The sequence below is a fragment of the Struthio camelus genome, chromosome 19, assembly GCF_040807025.1.
Source record: "Struthio camelus isolate bStrCam1 chromosome 19, bStrCam1.hap1, whole genome shotgun sequence".
NCBI classification, from domain to species: domain Eukaryota; kingdom Metazoa; phylum Chordata; class Aves; order Struthioniformes; family Struthionidae; genus Struthio; species Struthio camelus.
Window position 1 is genome coordinate 7528259 of NC_090960.1, and position 17431 is coordinate 7545689.

At 45.3% G+C, this 17431-nt stretch overlaps 1 protein-coding gene across 13 annotated transcripts in view; it reads right to left on the bottom strand.

Moving 5' to 3' along the window:
• Nucleotides 1-17431, bottom strand: part of CACNA1G (calcium voltage-gated channel subunit alpha1 G) — a 162895-nt gene that overhangs the window by 30446 nt on the left and 115018 nt on the right. For 8 of the 13 annotated variants that reach the window (XM_068913520.1, XM_068913519.1, XM_068913523.1 and 5 more), the window contains 5 exons: nt 10900-11026; nt 7372-7497; nt 6686-6775; nt 5897-6110; nt 3331-3381 (listed from right to left, as the gene is read on the bottom strand). In XM_068913520.1, the coding sequence (XP_068769621.1) occupies nt 3331-3381; nt 5897-6110; nt 6686-6775; nt 7372-7497; nt 10900-11026 (608 nt within the window). The remainder of the gene's footprint in view (nt 1-3330; nt 3382-5896; nt 6111-6685; nt 6776-7371; nt 7498-10899; nt 11027-17431) is intronic. The other 5 variants (XM_068913526.1, XM_068913522.1, XM_068913527.1 and 2 more) reach the window with 3 other exon arrangements.

A 17431-nucleotide genomic window follows, 5' to 3' on the forward strand; every position in this document is an offset into this window, starting at 1 on the left:
AGTGGGAGGGAGAGGTTTCTCCAAGTCAGATGTAGTTACACTAGAGAAAATTATCTCAGACAATGGATCCTGGGCAATTTACTCCTCACCCAGGTAGGGACAAGCTTTTGCAGCCTGCTGAGAGCTTGCTGCAGAGGCCCATTTGCCCGTTAGTCCCGGGAAAGGCTGGTCGGAGGTTGCTGCTTAGTCCCGGGAAAGGCTGGTCGGAGGTTGCTGCTGTGGCAGGGGATGCCTAACGGTGGGGCACTTGCTTTTACTTTATCGTTGTCAAAGGCCCTCAGCTCCGGCAATTTCCTGAGCAGACTCTTCCCTTCTGCTGTCCGCATCATTCAGCAGGGTTATAATTGCAAATGACTCCCTTGACAAAACCAGGAAGCGGGCAGCGCTAGGCAGCGCCCGCCACGGGCTGTTCCCGTGGGTAGCCAAAGGCTCACCGTCCTCTTCTCCTAGCTTCCCAGCTCCCCTGCGAAACACCTGGCTAATTACACTCCTCGTATGCCAATTTGGAGAGGAAGTGATCATCGCTGTTGCATAACGAACGCTTGGCGTTTCTAAGCCCGCTCTGCGTGCCTCTCCACCAACCTCCGCCGGACAGCGCCGCGGTTCAGCCTGTGACCGGCCGTTTCTCCTTGTTTCACGCAAAACGGCACGGGAGACTTCCACGGTTTTTGGCATTCCTAGGGGCCAGGAGGGCTCAGCGGGATGCCAAAGCGGAGCACGGCAGCCCGGGGCCCCGGCCAGGGCTCGGCGGTCTCTCCAGTGCCAGCACAGAGCTTGTGGGAGAAGCCACTTCTTTCCATCGAGCGCGTTTGCTCGGCAGGGCTGGGGTGAGCGCGCGGCTCCGAAATGGGTTCTGTCGCTCAAGGAGCCCGGCTGGTGCTGAATATAGCTCTGTCAAGAAAGAAATTGCCACTTTCCCCAGCGTCACTTTTCAGCCAGAGCCGTGAGGAAATGGGAAATTGGGATTTGTAAGAGTGGGACAATTCCATTACGGTCTCCCCCATCTTTTTCTTTCTTCGATAATAAGGGAATTAACTGCTTTGTAGATCAGAGCGTATCTGGAGGACAGCAGCAACCCAGCGAGCAATGGGTCCATGACGCAGCTGGATTTACAAACGGTACCAAGAATATTATTAGGTTAAAAAGTAGTTTGCACTGAAGGAACTTTTACAGTTAAACATGGTGTTTTACTTGGCTTTTATTGTACTGAATGGATTTGTTAAAAAAAAAAAAAATGCAAAATGGAAAATGATAAATTATTTCCACTGAGAAGCTTCCAGTTGTGACAGAATGTAGAGCCAAAAAAAAAAAAAGTAAAAGAAAAAATAAAATTATAATATCTCACTAAGCACCAGGCCACAGCACAGACACACAATACCCCATCTCATCTTCACATAAAGAGAAAAGAAGCCCTTTGTAAGCGCAGAGATGTGTGGAAGTTTCGGGTTCGCAACTTCAGCTTTCTCACTGAGCTACGGGAGGTTTGTCTACAGCACCCAGTATCGATTCCCTAATATCACAAACAGCCAGACTGAGAAAGAAGTCTTTCTATTCTCTCGCTCTGGTGACTGAAGAGCAGCGTGGCATATTCACTAATACCGCATCCAAAGAAAAGACAACAAAAGGAAGCACAAAGCACAGACCTGACAATCGCACGCTTTTTAAAGGCAAACTGTAAGGTTCTTTCTGAGTCTGCTTTGGATAATGGACGGGTTTGGAATGAGTTCGACGCATTAAAAATACAATAAAATAAACCAAGCTTGATGTAACTGTGTATGACCAGAAGAGGACTCGAAGCCAAATCAAAAAAAGAAAAAAGAAAGGACCCCCCCCACCACCAAAACCCAGTAAGAACCAACCCCTCAGTGCTGTCCCACAGACTGACACCCAGGGTCGCAGCAGAGGACAGGAGGTCTACCAAGAACAGCGAGAAGGAAGGCAAAGAGAGGAGGAAGACAGGAATGGCAATGGGAAGGAGACTCAGGATTTATTAAAGCATGTTGTGACAACTTCCAGTGAGGCCTTAAAAGTACAAAACAGGAACCTTTGTCTCCCTGAGTTATCCTCTGCAGAGAAAGATGATAGCCCTCATCTTGCAATTTTTATTTACTCAAACTCCCTTTGATATCTGACAGATGGATGGAGCCCTGCTCCCCATCTCATGGAGTGGGAGCTTCCTCATAGGTGAGAGAGTTTTAATGGCACCATTTTCCTAGCATATTTTTTTTTTTGTTGAAAATTACAGTTATATTTGTTCCTAACTCGGCACCTCTTTAATTATTCAGGCTAATATTCTTAAGTTATGAATTAAACAAAATGCTTGCCAGATCAAAGCTTCTTCGAAAAATAAAAAGAGCAAGGGACAGATCTGCAGCCCTAAGCACCATCCGGGCAGGGAAGGCGTGCAAAGGGAGAGGTGAGTGCGCAGACAGGCCGGGGCGCCCACGTTAAACTCCTGGCAATTTTTGGCACAGCTGGTCCAGCCTCTCCAGGACTTGGAAAGCAAGCGAAGGGACATCCTTACTTCTGATTTACAAGACACCTCATGGATAATACAAGAGAAACTTCATGATTCTGTGCGAAGACAAGGCTGGGGAAACGAACAGAGCTAGTGGGAAGCAGGGCAAATACCAGTGTCGCATATCTTTGGCATGAAATTTTGGTAGAATATTTAATAGAAACCTGAAAAATTCCAACTAGCTTTCAATCAATATGAGGAATTTACCACTTTGGCAGCACTAAGGATAAAACCTGTGTCTGTGTTGAGGGTCAGCATCGGGTTGATCTCTCCGTTAAAGCACAAAGGCTCTGCTCTATACTGAATTTTACCCTGCTGGAAAATCCTGCGCCACCCTGAAGCGCAGAATTCATGGAGTAATGAGCAAGGGCTGGAGAAATCATCTCCCTCAGCAAGACTGCCTGCCTCCCAGGGACGTTCCTGCAGGCCATTCAGAGACTCCTAAGGTTTGTGGTCCAAAAGCTAGAGTGAGCAGTACAGGACCCATTTCATATTCCAGTCATTATTCTCTAAATAATAAAAAAAAAAGAAAAGAAAAAAAAAAGGTCTGATAGCGTTTTAACGAAAACCAGAAAAAAATGACTGAAAAAAACAACATATGATCAAGGTGGAAGTTAAGGATCTGCAAGTGTCAGTCCTGAGTCAGGTCTGCAGCCCTGCAGTTCAAAATGGTATGCGTGTGCCATGAGGGAAGCAAACGAGCTTTGCACCACACACAGGGTTTAGTGGGACACCCGACAGCAGCGGTGGCCAGCCGTTAGTTACACAGCACTGCCATTCACGGGGGACGAGACGTGATGACTTCCCAGTACCTTGCACTGCACTGGCTGAGCTCTCCATTAATACATCATCCAGCATTAGATCTAAAAGAACGAAATGGCATTAATCATCCGGCAGGACACACAGCAAGACTTCCCTTCCCCTTCAGTGGTTGCTAAGTCTCTCGCTTTCTCCTCAGCTCACAGTTCTGCACTGCCTCTACCACCAATATCTCCTTGCAGCCTCCTCTCCTTGCATCTCCTGGCGGGTGGACTCAGGTACGGACTCAGGTAGGCTTGTCGGGAATCTCTGGTGTACAGCGAAGGGCTCCTGTGCTTTTCCCACATACACACGTGGACCCAAGAGATCCTGGAGAACGCCCTGGTTTGATGATAACGGAGGAGGAGATACTGGTTTCTCAAGGATGGACTTTGTACCTGAGGTAGAGCAAAGCGCCCTGCTGGGCCAGCACGCTTTACAATGACAGGTCTTGCATTGGCCCAGACCTCACTGCATTGGGACCCCACCTGTTCTTCTCTTTTTTAGATGTCCCATTGGGTAATTGGTTGTGAAGAGTCTACGAGCAAAAGCACCATGCAACCAGTTAGGCTTCTGCACGAAAATAGACCTCCACAGGTTGTTCTGGGCATTTGGATATACTCAGGAAACCCTGCTGGCTGGAAGGGAGTCCCCGCACAGTTTGCTGGCATGATCAAAGTCCTGACTGTGGTCTCAGACGGAAGTTACCACCACACAGAACGAAGCCAAGCAACAACATCTGCTGTCTCCCAGGGCAAAACTGGACACGGTCAATTAAAACCAACATTTTACTGAACGCGAATTAGGAAAAACTGTTCTGAAGTGATTTGGAGGGCTTCATGCTTTGCTCTTGAAAGGTTTTTATAGAGACTGAGTAGTCAGCAATATTTGATCCTCAATAAAATAGCTGTTTATTGCCTCTTTAATTAGACATTTCATAGAACTGAATGAATAACTACATCTCCAAGGATGGCTTGTGACTCCTTCCCATTGGGAAATTGCCCAGCTTCATGTCTTTTCTTCATCCAGTTCCTCTAGCATTATAACTGAGGTCATTAATAATAACTAAATGTCTATTTTTCTTCTAAGGAAACGTCTGCTTTCCAAAACTGCAACTTTGAACAGGGATCTTTCTATCCAGCTTTTCAGAGCATTTTCTAAATCATCACCCTGAAACTGTGTTGGGGAACTTGGACTGACCAAAAGAGCTTTCTAGACATTGCCTTGAAGTGAAAAATAAAGAAATTCCTTCCATGTGTATCCCACTTAACAGAGAAAACTCTTAAGTGTCCTGTATCACTCTTGAGGGAAGCCTCCGTCTTTCCACTGAGTATCGAGCAAGCCAGACTCATGGCATAAACCCAAATTTGACATCCAGAGGTTGGTGTGAATATACCTTATTATAAAACCTGTGAGGCCAATGGGACTTAAGCATATGACCAAGGGAAAGTGCTGCTTAAGTGCTACACTGAGAGAGGTTGAGACACATTTGCATTATGTGGTTGCACAATTAAGCCTGTTGCACAATTAACACCTTTCAGATCATCCAGAAAATAAAACAGACTTAATATTACCAGCATTCAGAACAAGCACCTGATCAGACAGCCTCTTAAACAGTACTGAAGTCTGTCAAAGATAGAGAAGCGGTGTGAAAGGGGAAATGGAGAAAACAGGAGGCAGACTGAACAGGGAGGGAAAGTGCGACAATGGACACAAAGGGCTGGAGGAAGGTCAGTCAGAAGAGAAAGCATGCAAGATGAACAATACCTCTGCCCTGAGACCTCTGGCTGACTTACTTCTTACTTTTTCAACCAAATTAAAAAAAAAGAAAGAAGAGTAGAAGACAAATGTCAAATCTGAGATTTTTGACAGAGTGGAGGTCTATCATCCTTTCACCTTTAAAGCCTCCTCCAGGCAGGGCTGTAAACTTGCATGTTAAGTTTTGGAGTTTGGCTCCATTTGCATCAATGCCATTTCGTTTAATTAGTTACTCTCCTCGACTGTTTTTTCTAATCTGTATTTCTCAAGCAAATGCATCGATATGTGTCTCTAAGGGGTTTTTAAGCATTACTAGAATGAGACGGCTCCATTATTTTATTACATACTTGAATAGCAGTGGTGCTACTGTGCCAATAAATAAACCTGCTTGATAAATGGGACAGGTAACATCACTGTGGCATTACAAGGCTGTAATAAACCAAATAGTGAATTCAGTTATCAGCAACAGTGCTCATGACTGAGAAGATTTATGGTGCCATCCGGCACTGCTGATCTTTGCAGTTGTCACTGTTTGCGTAACACTGAGCTCTGCTATCCAAGAAGCCCCAGATCTGATTTTTTTTTTTGTTTTAATTTAAATAACCTCCAATGGAAAGGTCGTTGCAAATCATGCAGCCATTAAAAAGGCTTCCATGGCTCCTTGCTCAGCCTAAAATGGCACTATTTCCTTCATGCAAATTTCATAGCTGGACATGCTTTTGGGAGAAGAATGATCACCAGACGCTAGGCAGGGAGGGGAGGGAGAAGGGGATTGCGTGGAAGGTCAAGCAGGACTCAGAAAGATGTGGAAAGACTACCGACCAGCCATCTGTTTCTCCTTACTCCTTCTCTTTTTCTCCAGCCGGCGAAGCCTCTTCTCCTCCCGCCTCTTGGCTTCTTCCTCCTCCTGGTGCTGCCGACACTTGTGAAAATTCTCCACCACGACCCCCACGAACATGTTGAGGACAAAGAAGGCCACAATCAGCAGGAAGGAGATGAAGTAAAGGAGCATCCACGGGTTGTAGTTCATGACTGGCTGCAAAGTGGAGGATGGCAAATGTCAACTGAATCTCAGAAAAAGGGAAGCAAATTGATACAGCTGCAAGATCAACAGTCTTTAAAGTGGGACCTGTGGGTATCCCCTTTGGGGTACTTCAGTGTGCTCTGCTCCACCAGAAAATGAGAACTCTCTGGGACATTTTAACTGAACTCTCCCGAAATGCAAGGCACCTGGAATAGAGAAGAACCATGTCAGGTGGTGTCCAAAGCAGGACAGCAGCACCCTTTGCAGCTATCGTAAGCCCCTCACTGAAAACCTGTACCTCTACCAGGCAGTTCTTTTCTCCTGAAACGCCCAAAGAGCTTAACAAGTCAGAACCTTCATTTTTCAACAGGTGCAGCTACACTAGGCGGGATAGGGGAAAGGGCTAGGTCCAAATTCAGACCTTTCATTTGACTCTTTGTCATGTCCCAGGACTTGGATTAAACAGTAGCCTCAGCCACAAGCCCAGAACGGCTCTGGTTGTAGAGGCTGACAGTATTTTGCAAAACAAAAGCCAAAGCATGCCACCTTTGTTAACTCAGTGCTTAGAGCTCTGTTAAAGCACGTACCTGCTGATCAACTCCCACAGCATCCAAGCCATCGTACATGATATCCACCCATCCGTCCTTGGAGGCCAGAACAAACAGAGACATCAGGGCCTAGATATACATGGAAAAAGAGTTACACATAGTTGCACTAAAGCTCTTTTACCTGTAATATTTTACTCTTCTTTACCCTTTTCTATCCAGGGCTTATCATTACCTGGCTGATGATGGGAAACTTTGTCCTGGCAGCAAAAACCTATCAATGTCAGCGCCTGGTTCAGCAATGAGTTCTAATTCAGAAACCACAAAGCCAAACACAAAGGCAGCTTCATTTTTACCCTCCAGGTCTCTACTGCTCCCTACTAATTAGTCCCTGCCATGCTGCTAAAATAAGGCTGCGTTGCAGAGATGTTTCAAAGTGTCCGGCTCTATTAGACAAGCCCTTCTGCCAGGTATATTTGGTTTGTTATGTAGCAGTGAAGCAATTAAGTACTCCACGAAGCCACAGGTGCTTGTTCTGTTCTGAAAAGAAGTGTATGCCAGCTTAGAAACACTACATTTGGGATTTATAGAGACAGTGTTGTGTATGTGAACTGAATATTTACTGTGACTGGTAGCGCCCTGAAAGAAAATCCCTTGGGATAATAATGCACAGGTTTTAAGTCAAGGAGGTAAAGGAGCAAAGAAGCAGATTACCATTCTATTAATACCTGGCCGAGATTATCAAAATTATACTTGTGCCGGACCCATTTGTAGCTTGCTTCTGCACAATCCGATTTATTTGTGATGTTTCTGGTGTCCTCCCCCTGGCAGATAAAAAACTTCCCTTTGAAAAGCTGCAAAACACACAAAGAAGAGCAGAAACGTGAGAGTTCATTCTCCAGGATTTCTCTGCAGAGGATGGACATTTCTCATGGGATATTCTGCACAGCCCACACAGACCAGATAAGTTACGGGAAATAGCCTCATTTGTGTGGGTTATTAAGGGCAAGCAGCCTGTACAGTATGTACCTAATGAGCAAATGCATGATTTCACATCATTTAGGACAACCACCTAGAGCATTAGATTGTCTGGTTCAGCGGTCTGAGACTGGCCTACAGGCCTTTGCTTCTAGGTCGCCTGTTCAAGTCTAGCCCAGGCTAATAGCTGAGACCATTTAATGGCTTCTTATGACATGTGGAATGACTCTGGTGACTCTGAGCCCAGTTAACGATGCTACTTTCAAGAGTCACTGACAAATTAAGCGTAATGGGGGCCCTCTGCTACCAGAGAAAAGGCAGCACTAACGAGCCACGGTGCTAGAACTAAGCTCTTTTTCTTCCAGGTCAAAAGGGGACATGTTCGAGAGAAGCCGCCTTTCTGCTACTGATGTTGGGCTGCTTGGTGAGTCAAGGCTGCTGTTGCCAGGACTGTCACTCTAGTAGCTGTTGGTTGCACTCAGTCTCTGATCTTGAATGCTGCTCTCCACCGGTCATTAGGCTCTGCAGATGGAGCAGTCAGTGGGGGGGGGCTGTGAAAACATTCCTCACGTAGAGCTTAAGGAGTCAGGCCTGACTGATGCTGGGTGCCTGATCCTGACCTCATTGCCTAGTGTAAACCAGGAGAGATGTAGCTCCTGGGGAATTAACTCCTAATTTACACCTGCAAGAAAAACATAAGCCTCCATGTACTTAATTCTAGAGCTGGCACTTCCTGCACACAGGAGAGCATGTGGCAGGGGATGATTACTGCTTGAGACAGCGTGATTGATGCTAGCAGAACGGATGGTATCAGACCCTGAGAGACATCTAACAAATCCGGTTTTATTTGCTGACAGAAGCTACTGACATTAGCTATCGCTGTTCGTGGGGGGAAACGGCAACCTGCTCTTCAGGCTCCTTAAATACCACCCAGGTATATGAAGAAAAGATGCTGATGTTTTTTGATCAGTTGCTCAAGACAAATATCAGTACAAATAATAAAGTGAACATGGCAAACCCACATATTACTCCACAGGTTTCCTTCAGGAATGAACAGCAACAGAAGGATGTTCTCCAGGCACGCAAAGTTAATCACTCCTCCACACAATCATAAAACTTCTGCATGTAAGAAGAGACGTATCCCTTGATCTTTCCACAGAGAAACACTAAGTGTGTGTAAGGCAGGCTGGGGAGATATAGCCTTCACAGACCTAAAAGTTTTAATTAAGCAGGAAGGTAAACAACTGATTTTAATATATTGTCTATAAATACAATTTCTCTGGGAGCTGGACTGTAATGCCAGTCAGATGGGAGCAGTAACACAGCTATTAAATGGGTTTGGAAAAACAAAGCTCAATTTGCAAGAATGCTGCTCACTGGCTGCTCTTCAACTGGAGCTACAGCACTTTTTCAGCACTTCTGAAAGGGAAAGACACGATGTTTCCTAGTGTTGTTGCTTTATTAATTTCTTTCTTATGTCTAATTAATGACGATTCATGTGTGGCCATACTCTACCATAAAAGGTCTTGCTTAAAGGATACATCATTAGAAACCTGGAAGTCTAGATTTTAATGACATAAAAACTATAAACTGCAGTTTGATCTCCCGTTTATATTTACAGGGGAAAACCTACTGTCATTTTGAGAGATCATTTTCTTTTTATAGAAATAGTTATGGCCTTTATCTTGTACCTAATTAGACATAAATATTAACTGAGATTTTTACATCCTGAAAACAGGATCAGTCTTGCTTGTATCTACCGCTTCAGCACACCAATGGTCATGACAATTTAACTTAAGACTGCAAGTCACTAGGGAAAATAATCACAATTAGCAGGAGGGAAATTCAAAGAGCATATTACAAGTTTTGCTGTTTAGCATAAATTTTCCCTTTTCTTTGGTTTATACTGTTTTATGGAATATGCTTAGTTTTATGAACCTGTTTAGTATAATGGATGGATGTTACTGTGCTATACTACTAAGCCAATCTAGCTGCTGAGACAGTTATGGATGGCATGATTTTTTTCTCTGTTTATTTTCAATGCTGTATTTATTATTTAAACAGTATATTAGTATAAAATGTTACATAAGACACCTTTCCAAAACAAAGCAAAACAGAGCTGCTTTCCAAAGCCAGCTGTGACAGATCAGATAAACTTCAGAAAGAAATGAGCTTTGTGTCAGAATATTCATATGACGCAATCTCTCCTTTTCAGATAATGAGAAACCAATCGCATTGGAAACTACCACTTTTTTTCCCTGAGTTCCTGCACTCCTGGGACTGAGGATGTTGCTAGCAGTGCTGGTGATAAGCAGACTCAGAAATCTCTATTTCTGCAAGCTGTCAGCTATGCGAACTGTCGGGCTCCTGAATGAATCTCCAGGTCAGGTTTTCTCTAGAGTTTAGAGACCAACAGTTTCAGCTTTGAGAGTTTTTATTTCCCCGCTGGTTTAAACCTAGAAGAAAGGTGGAGGGAGGTGTCCCGATGTTATCTCACACACTGAACAGGAGTGAGATTTCCCAGTTTCCCTTAACGGAGTTTTTCCGGTGGTAAGAGGCCTAACCCTACTGTGGTGTGGCCAGGGGGAACAAAGTGGGAAATAGTTTGATTCATGTCCCACTGAAGGCAATCATCAGGCAGAGCAAAAGTCCTTGTGATAGGAAAAAGATTAAGGACCGTCCTGTGCCTCTGAGGGGGTCAGCATGCTGGTTTTTGTATCACTGGGTGCAATTGTGAAGCTTCATGACAGTTCAACACATCAAGTGACACATAGCCAACATAGGGAAGTCAGGAATAAATGCGTTTTGAGAGCACTAGAAAAGCCATGCTATGCTGCTTAGATGGGGAAAGACACAAACGCTTGGGTCTGAGTCACTCACTCTGACTTGATCCATTCTGGGCTGTTAACTATGGGAAAATCACAGCTTCAAAACCATTTCTACAGCTGGACAGAGGACCTTGATGGAAGAAGAAAGAGGCAAAAAACCACCCCATTAACTGACTCAAACCATTGGTACTTCAGCTACAGCTAGGGATGTATGCAGTAGGGTCACTGCTGTTAGGTTATAATCGTTCCTGAGATTTAAGGGCTGACCGATAATGGGAAATCTGTTTCTTTCCTTGGCAGAAGGAAGCATTCCCCAAGATGATCAGACAGTCCATTGGTTTGGTTTGAGAAAGACATATAACATACCAATTGCTACAGCTACCCAGCCGTGGAGTCATTTGGGGCTTGCTATTCTCTCTGGTCTGGTGCTGAGGCTTACAGAGGACTCACCTGAACTCCCAGGATCCCAAAGATAATGAAAAAGGCACAGCAGATGACCACAATGTTCCCGATGGGCTTCAGGGATGACATGAGAGTCTCCACCACCAGTTTCAGTCCTTGGGCTCGACTAATGACTCTGTGGGGCAAGTAAGCACAAAATCCGTGTTAGTCTTGCTCTTGCCCAGTTCTGCATCCTTCCAACATAGAAGGCATGCAGAGAAGATAGCACCAGAGAAAAAGCTTTTTAGACTAGCAAATGACTCAAAAACCATGACGGGAGAAGCAGTTCTGGAAGACTGACCTTAGAGATTATTGGGCTGTTTGAGGGAAAGGGGGTTTTGCAGCCTTGATTGAAAGAGAAGGAGGAGACCATGTGTAAGGAGCAAGGTCCCCAGAGAGTGCTTCAAAGCTCCTAGGAAAGGAAGATATATAGGCTAGCCCTATAATTTTACAAATCTGGAACGATGGTTTTAATCTAACCCACTCTCTATGATCCCTTTCCTGATCATCATCTTCTAATTACAGTTCATTATAATATATTCAAGACACTGGTGTTTTCCTTTTACCAACATTCAGTCCAAAGAGCTCTCTAGGGTTCCTGCCTCAATCATACCTTCCCTGGGATCCAGCCTGCTGTTTTGGGTCATCCAGAAACACACACCTCACGTCTGTAGTGTGTCCAGGACTGCAAAGAAAGGGCCTCCCAGAGGGCATCCTTGCGCAGTCTTAGGCAAGGCTCTTGATTTGCCTGTCTCGGTTTGTAAAACGGAGCAGCCACTTTCATACAATCACCACAGATCTGTTGCGATAAACCAAGATTTGTATGTGTACTCACAGTGCTATTGTGCAGAGGGTCCTGAGCTACCCCTCTGTACCGTCACGGTCTCAGCTATATACCCACTCTACGACATCAGATACAGAACCAGCATTGTCATCCAGGTGACAGTTTCACCAGCAGGACCATAATCATCTAATCTCATTTCTGTAGCACCTCTCTGTCTGGTACTGCACAGGATTTCATAACAGGGGATTAGATTATACCCAGAGATAGGGGAGACTAACGTGGACAATATCATGACAGATGCAGGTAGAAAAATAAAAGAGAAGCTGTATGGTACTCTCAAGGACACCACCGCAGTAAAAGGACACGGCTTGCTTGTATTAGAGAAGCCATCCCATCATGCTGGGAAAGATGAACAAGGTATTCAGGCTCACAAACATGGTGGTGGAGAGCTGAGGGACTGACAAACACATCTGAAGAAGATCCTCCTGATCCCTACTGGAGGTCAGAATTTGACTAGCTCTGTAAATCAGTGCGCACTGATGCCACAGAGGCTGTGCGTTGCCATGGCAGAAATGGCAAGAGGGAGGAGGGAAGCACCTCTGCTTCTGGGTACAGGCTGATGACCTTTGAACAACTGGTACTCCGAAGTGCACCACATTTCTCCTTTCTGCCTGGCACTCTTGCCATGGAATGCCCTCACTGACTCTCCCATTTGGCCCCAACCCAGCTGCACTACCCAAAGAACAGCTCCGAGTTTTGATGTCTGGAGAAAATCCAATTTCTCCTCCTCTCTCCACCTTTGCTGGGCTATGATGCTCCCAGCAGGGGTCACCATGGACACATCCACATAGCAGACATGCATGACCTTAACATGTGTGTGCCAAACCAACAGGACCCAGGCCAAGCCTGCAGGAATCCTCCTCTGCCCCAGTGCCCACAGGTTTAGCAAACTGCAGTGCTCAAGGCACAGGCTTCGGTTCTTTCAAAAACTGCTGGCTTTAAACAGTATCCTGAAAAGCTAAAAAATATTTCCATCTTTCTGGTTAAATATTTACTCCAAATGTCAAGGGTAACTCATCAATTATACTTTTAAGAAGAAACAGATGGTGATATTTTTATCCACTCTCTTACCAGTGAAACACAAAAGGCAGATGCTTCTATTCCTCAGCCTAGGCATCTCTTCCAAGTAGCTGCTGTGGTTCCCTGTTTTGGACACCTTGGCTCTCCTTTTGCTCAGATTGGGGTTATTTTAGGAGATGAGCTGGGGGTATAAGATGGCTCAGGCTTGGGAGTTCAAGGCTTTGATGCCCCAGGTGATAGTGTAGACCCACCAGAGCCAGCTTCGACCTGGTGAGCAGGGCCACCATGCAGCCATGGCAGCGTGGAGGTCGGTCAGTGCAGGCTGCAAAAACTGCCCACGTAAATTAACCTGGGCTGAGATCCTAACTGGTGCAGCTTTGCTGCTGCTGACGCATTATACCTGTGCCGAGGGCAAGAGTTGGGCCAAGCCAGGCTAGCAGAGGACGTTAGATGTTAGCGTGCCTGAGCCTAACGAGCTGGTTAATGCCAGGCTACCTCCTAACAGGCAGTGTCCACAAGGGAAGAACTCCCAGTCCATCTCAGCATGCAAAGCAAGTACTGTCTGGGCCAGGTAGTCTGAGACTGAGCCTCTCTCCTGGATCCTCAGATGGCCTGAAGACCTTGCTATCCCTCACACATTATCCTGGCACTGTCCTGGGTGAAATACTACTAGTGCCAAGCTACAAGTGGGTAACTGAGGCATGGCAGGACTGCAAGTCAGGTGCCTAGGGGTCTTTAGGGTCTTGGCTTAGGTATTTTGCCCACGGTCACAGATGCGGGAACACACACTGAGCAGGGAACTGAAGCCAGGTCTTCTAAATTGCAGGCCTGGGCCCTAACTGCTGCAGCATCCTTAATTTTGGGGAACAAAGAAGAAATTAAGTCTCCAAAGTCTTAAATTGATAATTTTCACCAATACTTATTAAGGAAACCAATTCTAGATGTAATAAAGTGATTTTCTTTGTGAGATACCACTTGGGATCCAACAGAGTCAGAAAATAGGAGGTAACTCATCTGACTTATCCAAGTCATGTGTTTTGACAAGAAAGGGCTGAGAAACTGAACAGCATTTGGCTACTTTCAGTCTTGATCAACCAGGGAATTCCTCAAACTAGAATGCATGAGGGTAAAAGGCTGCCGCCAGTCTAGCTCCACATCAATGCTGTTTCCAGCCCTACAATAATAGAGCGAGAAGACTTTGAAACAGAAAATGATAATTCTTCCTAATAAAAACTTTCAGACCTTGGAGCTGCCTCAAACTAAAGGCCTGATCAAACATCTAGGCAAGTCAGTGCAAAGACTCCTGCTGGCTCTCTTGGGACTGTGGTAACTCCCTCAGAAGTGCCAATGAAAGCACCCTCAGCACTTCCAGATTATTAGCGTCAGCTCCAACACATCAACGTACAGCATCCCTGCACCTCATCAATAATGTCCAAAATCCTGCTGATACCATGCTTGCAAGCTCATATTATCTGACCCACCACTCCTGCAATTTATCGCTCAAGTGGAGGAGCCCTCTGGACATGTCAGAGCTGTAGCCTCGCCGAGGTTGCATTCAGGACGTTTCCAGTCTGCATTAGACATATGATAAATGGGGAAATTGAAGTTTAACTATTCTTTTTTTCAGTGTGAAGAAATGCTAATCCCTCGAGTTCCTCCTGCTTCTGCTGGTTTCAGCATTCACAACGTTGTTAAACTCCTCATGTGCAGACACTCCAAAACCACTGTCAGTCTTGCCCCAGCTGGAACACATTTACTAACGTCAAGCCTGCTAGTCTGATCAGAGCACTCAGATGAAGCAGCAGCAGATCAATGTTAATGCAGACCTTCCACCACAGATTTAGAAGAGATAGCAAAGATGATAATATGATAGAGAGAAGAGAGTCTACGAAATGACTATTTCATACTGCAACAGTATTAAGAGTGAGTAATTTATCCATCTGCTTTGGAAGCCAAAGCACAAGCTCTGTATCGAGTAAAATAGCACTGAAGTCCATCCAAATTAAGTCTGAATATATTTTTAATTTTGATTTCTCTTGTATCTTAAGCTACAGCACTTGATCCCAACAACAGCAGGTTGAATGCATTAGGAAGGAATGTTCTTGTATAAGCAATCCTTCTACTGGCTGAAACATCAGAGGGTCATGGAAACATCTTTAAATGTCACTCCTTTGTGAACATATTTTTGGGATTCTGGGCATAAAGCTGGACTTGAATCCTCATGGATTCAATTTGGAGTCTGATAATCAATCATGCAATCAAAAGCCTGTGATTGGCACGTAAGCCAGTTTTCTTATATGCCTTTGCAAATGGCACAAGCGTGTGTGGTTTTGTGTGCTGAATAAAGCAATGGAGTTGTTTTCACAGGAGAAAATAAGAGACAGAATGAGGGACGTCTTTTGCAAGAAGAACCCGTTCAAACTATCAGTCTGACAAGCTGTCATAAGCCAGCGTGGAGGTGATGAGGACTGTCGCTGCCCGGGAGCTCAGCATGACGCATACGGCCTAGTGGTACACAGCCATGGCTTCTCACCAACAGCGTCCTCCCCGTCCTTCCCTCTCACTGCCTCTTGCAGTCCTGCCCCCATGTGCCCACAAAAAGAGAGGACCAAAAGGCAGCTGGGTTTAGTTCTTCTGTGACTGAGCAGTCACTTTCGTCTCGGTTGCACACTTTTCCTGGAAAGGCAGGCAGGTCAGTCTCCATGGAAGAGCTCCCCATGACGCAGGGATTGGACCCGCAGTGTGTAAAGACCTCAGAGAGCCCGTCCCAGCTGTCACCCCCATGTCACTGGAGCCAAGTTTCCCAAACAGTGATGACGTGCTCCCTGAGACAACACTGCATGTGCATGGCCAGGCTTGCATATGCACAGCTGCTCCCAGAGCTGAGTCTGGGGTGCGAGAGACATGTGCCGTGGCTGGGCAGCAATGGGAGAGGGCAGCTGTGGGCAGAGACAAGCTCAGGGGAGCCCAGATGTGCATTGCGGAGGCAGATGGGTTTCCACATGTGCAGATTTATGACTTACTGAAAAGCCCCCAGTTTAATCGTTGCTTTTTCATTTCCTACAAATCTAATTACAGGGGAATAGAACTGATTGTGAACATATTTAGGGAATGCGCTTGTTGCTGTCTTTTTACATTTCCTTTGTAATATAAAGCAGTATGTTGACTGAAAACATTCACACGCTCTCATGAGAAAATATATCAAATGCCAACAGGAAAGAAATAGCAATGGAAGGGCCTAATCCTGCACACACTCCAGATGGAAGATCTTCCTCCTTCCTGGGGATACTCACTGGATTATTTCCCATAACTGCAGACTACTTACGTACAAAGGTGACTGCATAGAAAGACTCTAGTAAATGAAGACCCCCAGGTCCTGACCAGGCAGACCTTTAGATCCACAAAGAAGCTTATGGGTGGCAGGATAAGGGCTTGCACAGGTAACTCTAGTAGGGATCAGTACAGCCCTAACATCATCTTCTACATCTGATTTAACCATGCAGCCTTAGGAGAGAAACTTGCATTCAGAGAGAGGGGGAATCCATCCTTCTTTTACCCAGAGCTATCCGGACTATTCTGTAGGTTTTCATAATGTGGATCAAAAATCAGCCAGAATGGAAGAATAGAGCAGCTCCAACAAACCAGCAATCCAGCAAAAACTCCCCCCAGAAACAACAGTTGACATGGAGACGCTGAGGGACACAGGAAGAAAGAAAATTCTGACTTGGATTCACATTGGAGGACGCATCTAGTCATATGCTCAGGGAGCTGAACCACACACTCAAGGGCTCTGTCTCTCCAGATCAAAACGATTAAAGTAGCTTATGTCCTAAAACTCACCAGGCACAACATATACAGCCCAATTTAACAGAATCTCTTTCATAGCTATTGAGAATATTTGAAAGATATACGTATGGGCATGGCCATTGTTATTTAGACTTATTGTTCACACAAGGGTAGTAAAACAACATCTGTCAGAAGCAGGGTCCTATTTCTCTGCCCTGAAAGAGAAAATCCTGACTCAAAGCAAATCTTTTATGAAAGAAGCAGCTGTAAGATATGATAGGCACACAAAGGTGCCTTGAGCTGGAAGGTTTATTAGTTGCTGCCTAACAAGAGCAGCAACAATAGTATTAGAGAGGGGACTGCATTAAGCATGGTGAGAAACCTTCATGCCTTGGGGTGCAGGACAAAACAGATGCCTGCTTGGAAGAGGCTAGTCCTTGGGCAGGTTTTTGCAGAGGGGTCCTGTCCCTGGAGTATCTGATAACTGCCTGCTGCCAGAGATGGTGGATCGGCTTAGAAGGATGACTGTTCTGATCTCGTTTTGGCAAGTCTCACAATAAGTGTCTCTGTAAAATTAATGGGAAATGAAGAAAAAAGTTCTTTGCATTCTAGGTTAAGCAACAGTTTAGTCTCTGCTTCCTTAAAAATGATCTGCCACCTGCTACTAATTTCCTTCTTTGTTACTAAAGTCATCGACTGCCTGAAGGAAAGGGGGAGAAGAAGCTGTTAAGCTGCACTTTACACAGAGCAAATGAGAGCACAAATAGCAGGGGATGTGTGTTTTAATGAGCAAAAGAGGCATTGATCAGTTTACTACTGCACTTGGGCCTGGTCCCAACACACAGCGAGCGCCCGGAGTTCCTCGTGACTCGGCAGGACCTGCGAATGCTC